Here is a 10,063-nt window from a genome sequence, read left to right on the forward strand (position 1 = left end):
GCATGTCTCAGTAAGCAACACAGCTTGCATTATTGAACTTTAGAAACTTTCAGGACTGTGCTGTGAACAAGACAAAAATAACTTTTATTTAAGAAGAAATTATATAGGAAGTTCTTTACACCCACCATTCAAGCATGCCACGATAGGCAATTAATACTTGAAACACTTGACAGCAAATCTAAACATCCGTTTAATTCTTCTATGGTAAAAGATGCCTGGAGCAGAGACTTAGTTGGACAGCTGGAACTACAGCAAGAATGAAATCCTTTATAAAAAAAATTACTGAAGTGGAACTAATTTCTGCTATGGTGACTTCAATCTTGTGCTGTCAGCAACATATGCCTGTTTTTGGACACTAACTTTACAATACAGCCCTGGCTGCACTCATAGCTACAGCTCTTGGCAAAAACTGCTCCTCTTTTTAGAGCCAAGATACGCTCTGGGAGTGAAATGCTTCATGTCAAATCCCCAGTGGGGTAGGTGATCTAAACAGGTATTGCCATTACACTTATTTCATTTGCAGGCATCCGTGGCTGTGAGCCAATAGGATTTTTCTCCAGCCAGATGTCAATTCCCTTATGCGAATAAAGCTCTGGTCTATAGTTATTACAGTGCTCACCAGCTACTTTGGTGACAAGGCTAGAAAGGCTCTTAACAAATCTCACCAAGTCAATGCTACACAGAAAAATAAGGGGAGCAGTAATAAAGCTCATCTCGCAGCACTCTGTTCAGCAGTTGCCATAGCAAATGCATATAATATTCATGGCAGGAAATGAGCATCAACGGCAGACAGCAAAGGAAGAGGGAGCGCTTGCAAGTGCCACTACATAGTCTACGCTAGTGAGGGTTTTGTTTATACAGTGCCAACAGAGCGCTAAATGCTTCACAGACAGGCATGAAGACATGGTCACTGTCCCAACCAGTTTATAGTCTGAAAACATAAGATTTTACTTTTTTTTTTTTTTTTTAAATGTATCATCAGCTTGCACATAAAGATCTTCCTCACCCCAGGACCACTCTGTTCTCCCTCAAACCACAGAGGGATAAGAGATTAAATCACTTCCTGGCATGCAGTGTGATTTTGGAGTACCTGACTCCCAACCTCAGGATCAGACCACAGAGCTCTCACATTGGCTCTGAAAGGAATAGCTGCGAGACCTTAAGCACTCACATCTCTCTGTCCCTCAGCTGCCCCCTCTGTAAAATAGGGATGATAATACCTCAGCAGCATTGCAAGGGATTAATTTACTAATACTTGAAAGCATAAAGCAAGAAATGTAAGTGCTATCTCAACACTCCGCTAACGAGACACGAGCAATCTGGGTAAAGGCTGAGCTTTTACATCTATGCTGGCTGGCGTGCCAATCTCTCATCTCTTGCTTGTGTCTGAAGTCTGTGATTTGCTATTTCCCTCTCCAAAACTAATTCCAGTTTAACTTCCGGGGTGATGAAGTGGAGAATGAAACATGAATATCAGGTCTCAGCCAGAGAACGAGGAATCAGATACTCTCGATAATTATGTTTTCTGTATAAACTTTTCTTTGCCAAGTCCCAGTATGTGCATAGGCCTACATTTAACAGAGAGGTATCAAAGGAGACTTGCCTTTTCAAGATGAACCAACTTTTCCCTCCATTCCTGCAAAGGGGAGGAGAGAAGGACAGAAAAAAAGAGGGCAAATAAAAATCTAAGCACCAACTTTGAAATGCAACAATAAATGTGACTTAAGGTATTAAATTAGGATAATTGTTATCAAATGGAATGAGTAAAAGTAAAAGTAACCAGAGAGGATTTTAATATACCAGTAAAGCCTATGACAGGTTCATTTATGACACGACAGCATATCTGCCCTGTGCAAACAAAAATGCATCATCTACAGCAGTGGTTCTCAACGTATTTACCATTGTGGGCTGCATATGCAGCTCCCTCTGTGTTATGTGGGCCATGTTCACACAGTATTTATGCTACCTGCATGACCCTGAGGATGTCACATAGGCTGCAGCTGTGTGCTGATTGGGCTGCAAGCAGCCCATGGGTTGAGAACGACTGATCTATAGACATTTTAATTATGTGACAACAGAGTTGTACCTAGACAGCAAATGTGAATTTGAGTTCACATTAGAGACTTTCATGAGCTCTTTTAAAGAAAAAAGAGCGAGCTATGCACGTTGTCTCAGAATGAACTGTCAGCAACACTGACCCTTGCACCTTATCCCTCTTCCTTTCCCTCCACCCAGATAAGAATAAATCAAGGCAAACAAATGATGCATCTCAGCAGTGATTCTCTAGTACTACAACATGTTGACTATGCCAAGATCATTGTACTCAGAAGCCTCCCACTATCAGTCAACTGTTTCATTGTGTCAACCTTGTGTTTATTACCTGGTCCTTTTTTTCTAACGCCAAAGCCATTCCTTCAGCCATCTTTGCTCTGTTGGCCTGGTAAGCCTCATTCTGCTCCTGAAATTTCTTCATGGAAGCTGTCAGAGAATCACTAGTTAAAAAGTCACGGTATGCAAATGCCAACACTGTGTATTTACTTCTGTAAATACTGTAGGTCACACTAAAATTTAGAACTACCACTGTCAAGATGGTCAGGCCTCCCTTTATGTTCACACAATGCCTAGCACTATGAGTGCTACCACAAACAACAAAGATTCAGCAGAGCCCCATCTGGACTGCAATAATGCTGTAGATTTTTTTAAAATGCCAGTCATAAGTTCAGCAAAAGTGCTTGCTGGCAACTGTCAGAATAACTGCAAACAAACCACAGCTGCTTTGTTCACTGTAAATCAAGCAGAAAGTTGTGTGCTATTTTTACAACCAATATGTACTCAATATGAAGAGAAACACATTTTTAACTATACAGCTTTTTACACTCCGTCTGCATTCAAGGCAGAACAGTTTTAAATTAAAAAAGAAAAAAAGGAAAAAATAAAAGTACGTACAATCCTGATGCTTTTCTAATGCAATTTCAAGCTTCTCTTTTATCTTCTGCAAGTTTCGGACCTGTTCAGCATAATCTTGGGTGAGGAGGGAGAAGTACAGACGAGGAATGGACAGACATTAAGGAAAGAAATTAAAAAAAAATATGAGTGGAAAGTGACAATGATTTTCTTAACTAGAAAATCATTCCTGTTAAGGAAAACTAGGCTGACCTTAACAATGAACACCACAAGCAAATAATTCTGCCACACACCATCCATGGAGTAAATGGTTGGTACAAACAGAAGGGCCTAATTACACTAACAACAGGGAAAAGGCACTAAATCTGGCACAAAAACGGGAACATTGGCTACAGCAGAATGTGGTGACAAGCACGATGATTTGGTTTGACTTCTGCTTGTGAACAATCGCCCCAATGAGATAAAGTGAAGGAGGGTCGGAGAAATCCAAAAGCAGTTGATTTCCTTGTTCCATATTACACCTTACAATAGCTGTGCAATATTTTGGCCAGCTCCCTTGCTTAGCCAACAGCATCACACTCTTACCTTTAAAATCCAGGTCTTAATGATGCAGAAGAGGCAGTGAATGTATAATTCTGCCATTTTTTGAGCAGATATGACTAACAGGCCAGATTAAAGGAAGAAAGTACCTTGAACAAGTGTATTTAGAAGCCCACAGGAGGATTTGTTTACAGATCTTGGAGTCTGGTCAAAGTTTCAGGTATTTGTAAGACTCCTGTCTCTATGGCAGCTAAGCATTGAGACCTCAAATGCCCCTAACAATACTTAGGGATTATCCCTTAGGAATAGGTGAGCACTTATTCCAGTTGCACCATAAGCCTCCTTTGCACTTCCCATATTTGAGAGCTGAGCAGGGGCCTGCCCAGCCCCCAGTTCAAGTTAGAACAACCTTGAGGCTGCTCCAAGTTATGAATTGTTTCCCGTGACTGCCCTATGAGCCCCGGGAAGCAGAAGATAGCGGAGGACATAGTGCACTCTAGCAATGCCCCAATCTAGTCCCTACACCCAGGACCGGGAGCAGAGTCAGCACAGGGCCCCTTTGCCAGCTGTATGCCAGCCAGGGAGGCCCCCATTACAGGGACAGTCTCCAAGGGCCATTTCTGTCCAGTTTAAGATGCATCAAGATCCAGGCCCCCACCCTTCCCTTTTTTGGAAGGCAGGTCTTTTTAGACCATTAGCTCTTTCCGGGCAGAGACTGTGTCATCTTAAGTACCGTTCAGTGCTGAACACCATGGAGCCCTGACCCTAACTAGGGTCTCTGGATGCTACTGCAATAGTAAATAAGAAATCAAACTGGGGCCTGGAGGGTTGACATCCAGGGCTTTGGAGCTGTGCTCCGGCTCCGCTCCAGCTCCAGGCAAAAACCTGCAGCTCCACTGCTCTGGAGCTGCTCCGCACTCCAGCTCCGGGCTCTGCTCCAAAGCCATCACATCCAAAAAGAAGTGTTCTGGTTGGAGCATGGGGACAGAGAAAACTATACTGAACATTTGGGAAGATCACACGGATGTGCCAAGAGAACAGCAGGAAGACAGGAAGTCATAAATCTTTATTTGAACACTCTGTATGGATTTTGTATTGACTGTATTGTACAGCTCTCAGATGCTGACCAACAGGCTTATTATAAATGGATTAAGTAGAAAGTTAGCTAGACAGCAAAAAAAATTCCTTTTGTAAATAAAAAAAATAAGTGTGAAGGAAAATATTTCCCAGCATTGAAAGGTTGTAAGCTATCATTTACATCCCCAGGAAACATACCAGACAGTTTGGCCTCCAGTTTTCGTATTTGTTCATTTCTTCTAAGTAGCTGGGATGAGAGATCTTCTCTGGAGCTGCTTCCATCAGAGGCCTTGGCAGGTTAGAGAGAGATAGGTAACTATGTGGTTTCTGAACTCCAGAAAGAACAATCCTGCCACACTCAAATTTTAATGACGGCGAACATTATAAGGGCTAGAAATAATGAATAGTTTCCTATTTCCCATGGAAAGGAGAACAGATTTGCATATTCTGCTGGCTAAGTCAGTGCATATGGTCCTTGGGAGGGAGGGAGGGAGAAAGAAAGAAAGAAAGAAAGAAAGAAAGAAAGAAAGAAAGAAAGAAAGAAAGAAAGAAAGAAAGAAAGAAAGAAAGAAAGAAAGAAAGAAAGAAAGAAAGAAAGAAAGAAAGAAAGAAAGAAAGAAAGAAAGAAAGAAAGAAGGTATGTCACCTCTGCAACATGGGCCTGTGACACAAAATACAATATTTTCTAAAACGAATAGTTGCTGAAAACAAGTAGCTCAAATTACTGGACTGACCATGTAATCGGATGACTGGAAAGAGATAAATTAAGCCACACAGGTTGGAAGGATTCCAAGCAGGGGAGAGGATGAATAGGTAAGTAGTGGGAAAAGGGAAACTGTAAGCCTTTCATCTGGGAAAAACAGTTTGCAAACACTGATACAATGTTAATTTCTGACAATAATATTAATGTAATTAGTTTTTATTCTCCACAGTCCTCTTATTTTTTGCTCGTTATGGAAACAAAATTAAAAGCAATTAAGTGCATACTGCTAAAGCACAGAATTCTTGAAAAATGAACAACAAATCCTGAACTATTACCCATATTTTATTGTATGCAATGTAGTTGTAGCTGTGTCATTCCCACAATATTAGAGAGACGAGATGGTTGAGGTAATATCTTTTATTTATGGCTTATTACAACAATCTGTAACCCACTAACCCCCTCTTTCTGTCCTATGACTGCAGAGATGTTAATGGTCCACTCTGCCTTGAATGGTCCCTTAGAATATACCTAACTACTTATGCTAAGCAATCTGTTCCACCTTGCATTTAGCGGTGATGCTCCAAGTATCTTTCCCAGGCCAGATCTACACTACAGACCTATATTGGTATAACTACATCGCTCAGAGGTGTGAAAAATCTACACCCTTGAGCGACATAGTTATACTGACCTAACGCACTATATCGATGGGCGAGCTTCTCCAGTGGATATAGCTACAGCCTATCGGGAAGGTGGATTAACTACGCCGACAGGAGACTCTCCCCCATCGGCACAGGAGCGTCTTCACTTAAGCACTGGGGCAGCTGTGCCGATGCAGTGTTTTAAGTGTAGACCTGCCCCAGACTGGAAGAAAAGCTGTGCGTGGCTAGAAAGCTTGTCTCCCTTGCCACCAGAAGTTGGTCCAATAAGAGACATTACTTCACCCACCTTTTCTCACATATATTTTAATGTCTCCCTCCATTGTACTTCTTTCTGTTCTCTACACCAACAATGCAATAGCAATTAATATAGTATTGAGAAACATTGTGGCTATATGAAAATTAGCTGAGTGGGGGAGTGAAAAACTGAGTGTAGTAACCACAGTATTTTCCCATTTACTATTTGAGATCAAGATTTCCTGTCTAGCTCAGCACCAATATCTATGTTTGAGATTCAGAAATAATATTTTACAACACCCCTCCTTGGAAAAATCTATTTTACAGATGATGGAATGAAGACACAGGTGAAATCTGCTGTTCTACAGCAACACAGCATACAGCAACTGCAGGGTCTGAAAGTGATGCTGCTGTATAATCTAATCTAGGATTTGGGTGACATAAGAGCCTTCAGAAGGCATGACTTTCAGCCAAAGCACTAACAGGTTTTATTTAATCTATGCACACCTAACATTATTAATATATAATCTACATATACTATAGTTTAAAATGAAAAATAGTTTATCTAGACATTCCAATTAACAATCTGCAAGTTTTTCCAGTGCTACAGAAACAACATAAGCATCCTATGTAGGTATGTAAACGATATGCCTGACCAGTAACTGCACCAGGAACCTAAGAGGTTAACATAGAATCAGAACACTACAATCTAAGACTTGGATTACTTTCTTGCAATCTTCAGCATTACATTTACTTGCAGTATCTTGAGTTTTGCTGTAACATTGTTTGATATTTTATACCTTCATTTGCCATGTTCTGCACTGAGGATAATTATGTAATTTATATTCTTAACATGAAAAAATAATTATGTTTAATATTTATTCATCCACTAACATCTGACTATGCTTACTTCAATTTCCAAAAACTATTCTGATTAGAGATACATTTGCACACCACACATCTCTCTCTGCCATGCACTTGGTTTTTCAGTCACAGTCAAGATTCTTGCATGGCTTTTTGTAACCTTGTGCATTAGAAATGCTGTAGTAAAATGCAAAATATGATACTTACAAAATCATCTCCAGAATCTGCTCCCACAGACGTGATTGACTCTTTGCTGACTGATCTGGGAATTCTGGCAGCCCCTCCTGGCCGAGGAGCAATTGCTGCTTCCTCTGCTATCTTCTTCTTCAGTTTTGCAAACATTTTACTGCAGCTGCAGTTCTATGGCACCAAAAGAGCCAGGTATTCTGAGACACGACTGTTCCCAAATTACACAGTTAATAAGTTTGAAGCTCTATTTAAAGGTTCCAAAAGTCAAGATTTAATTTTAACTCAGCCAGTTTTACTCCTGTTCCAGTTTCTTCAAAGGGCTCATAGCCTAACAGTGCCTGTGAATTAAAGAGAGATCAAGTTTCAACACCAAACCAGACAATAGACTGAAACCAATACAGCATTAGAAGACATTTTTATTATCCTTATTATAAAGTTCATATCTGTTAGACTGCACAATTAAAAAATTTAAAAAACAAATTACCTACTGAATTGAGTGGAAACACTCAAATTCATTATTGTTAATTGTCAAAAGTGGATTTGGAATTGTCACCAGTGACAAGTTATGCAGATATCTTCCCAGAAAGATATTTCATTTACTTCGTACACAATTTTCCTCAGCAAAGCTGTGGATAAGAGGCAAGAAGTTTGGTTAGGGGAATTTTCTGTCAATTCTCCAGATTGCATTTCCTCATTTTGTTTAGATTTTCTAATAGCTAATGCTGTGAACAAAACATGTGACATGAGAATAAAGCTGGGTTCTTGCTGGGTCATTCACACTGGTAATTTCTCAATGTTTTCTCAGAACTATTTTGGCTCTCTAGAGCTAACAGGAATAAAAATTCATTTGCAGTTATTAACTACACTAATCAAGGAGCCTAGTAGGAGCATATGGACATGACAATGATAGACACATCTCAGAGTAAATTTCTCTCTTGCTTCCCCCTTTTGCTGTTTTGAGTTCTTACTATTCCCTTTGACTTTTGCAGGGAATTATTACCGAGTTCTTCTAAACTCTCAATTTTGGTGTCTCAGTTTGGAAATAAATCTTTCCCCATTTCACCACCTAATTTTTAAGCAATTCTACAGAAATTTGACAATATATTCAACAATTCTTCTTTATTGTCTCCTGCAACGTCAACTTCCTCACATATTCTTCTGCTAATTCATCTGTTTGTCTTGTGTTCTAAGGAAAGTCGTAGACAGCGCTGCATCTGCTATCATCATTCAAGTGTTAACATGCTGCTCCTAGAAATACTGAATATTTTTCACACTCCACCACCCACCAAATTCTTGTTCAACAATCCACTGATTTACCAGGTGAATGTGCAACCTCAAACAAGTCTTTGTTCTCAACTCACCTGGATGTCCCTCCTCTATGCTGTTACAACTCCTTCGAGTGTTGAAAACAGCAGTGTAATCCCACTGTGAAATTAGCATGCCAAGTAGTGACATGGATACAATTAGTTACTCAGAACTCTCCTGCTTATTTTGTATTAATTACTCCACTTCCAAACAGAGTTAACATCACTTATTCCAGCACAAAGACGCCACACAGGGACAGTTACTCCAGAATGTCCTCCCTGGAGACAATGCCAACAAGAACTGAAACGAGCTTTGGGCTCCTAGTTTCTGAAGTTCCACAGCGCGCCAGGGGACCAGCCCGACCGCGCATCTCACACGGTGTGGTGGGAGAGGGTGGAAGGAGAGCACCGCAAAGCAGAGCCGAGCGGCTCCCTCCAGCTGAAAATCTGAAACTCGGAGCCGTTTTCCGGGTGCTCCAAGAACGCCTCGTCCCCTCACCCCCCCCCCCGGCCTGGGCTCCCCATTATTATCGCTTCCTAAGCAACGTAGCCCATGGACACGGCGCCGCGACTTCGGTCGTTCCCCTCCCAGCTCCTGCCGGCGGCGCCCCACGAGCCCGGCTCCGGAGCGGTGCCAGCCCGGGAGCCTCCTCCGCGGCAGGCCCTGCCTAGCAGACGCGCTCCCCGGCCCGGCCCGGCCCGCCCCGCTCGGAACAGGCCGGAGCCGCAGGGCGGGGCCCCCGCGCCCCGAATCCGGGGCATATCCGCGCCCAGCCCCTCCCCCCCAGAGGGTGTCTCAGCGTCTCACTCACCGCGCGGCCCCCGGCCCCTCTGCCCATCCCCCATCGCCTCCCACCGGCGGCAGCTGCTTTCGGAGCCGAAGGTGACGCTCCCGACACCGGGAACCAGCTGTCAAGCCCCCAACCCGGAAACATAACTCGGCAGCCGGAAGTGACGAGACCTAGCGACTAGGGGAGAGGGCGTCTGGCACCAGGCGCATGCGCACAGCGGAGCGCGCGCGGGCAGTTCCTCGCCGTCTGGACTAGAGCCCTCCCCGCAGCCTCGTTCCCGGCTCGGCAGCCGTTAAGCCCGCGGGCCGCCGGGTGTGCGTCAGCAGCGTCCCGCGCGCCGGCAGTCAGGGGCGGGGCCGACCCTCATGGACCGGGCAGCTGCGCGGGGCTCCCTCGTTGCGGCCCGGCTGGCACTGCCGTCACGGGCCGGCGGGGGCGGTAGGGAGGGGGGCCGAAGGGGGGCTGCTGGGGGGGAGCCGGGGCTGGGGAGGGCGGTAGGGAGTCAGGGGAGGCTGGGAGGGGGGCAGGGAGTTTCACGGGTAGTTGCTAGACAGCGGAGGAATGTTAAGATGCAGCCACCCTTGTGATTCTAGTCCAGGTTCTGGCAGGGAGTAGGATATAATGATTAGAGACCCTTCTGCTAGTCTTCCTGGAGCCTGCCCCCTTCTGCTTGTCACTTAGCATAGGTCCCTTCTCCCCACACCTCTCTGCATGGTCAGCCTTCTTTTGCATTCTCCATGCTGCCTGGGTGCCACCCAGGGAGCTACTGAGAGACAGGAGAGCTGCTCCCTGTTAAGG

At 43.8% G+C, this 10,063-nt stretch overlaps 1 protein-coding gene across 1 annotated transcript in view; it reads right to left on the minus strand.

Annotated features, from left to right (window-relative positions):
- Positions 1-9,334, minus strand: part of GOLGA1 (golgin A1) — a 30,209-nt gene extending 20,875 nt beyond the window's left edge. The window contains exons 1-6 of the mRNA XM_065418795.1: positions 9,287-9,334; positions 7,189-7,508; positions 4,720-4,810; positions 2,947-3,021; positions 2,381-2,478; positions 1,604-1,636 (exon numbers count right to left, since the gene is read on the minus strand). Coding sequence (XP_065274867.1) covers positions 1,604-1,636; positions 2,381-2,478; positions 2,947-3,021; positions 4,720-4,810; positions 7,189-7,323 — 432 coding nt within the window. The 5' untranslated portion in view covers positions 7,324-7,508; positions 9,287-9,334. The remainder of the gene's footprint in view (positions 1-1,603; positions 1,637-2,380; positions 2,479-2,946; positions 3,022-4,719; positions 4,811-7,188; positions 7,509-9,286) is intronic.
- Between the last annotated feature and the right edge of the window lie 729 nt (positions 9,335-10,063).

The sequence above is a fragment of the Emys orbicularis genome, chromosome 18 (genome assembly GCF_028017835.1).
Source record: "Emys orbicularis isolate rEmyOrb1 chromosome 18, rEmyOrb1.hap1, whole genome shotgun sequence".
Lineage (NCBI taxonomy): Eukaryota > Metazoa > Chordata > Testudines > Emydidae > Emys > Emys orbicularis.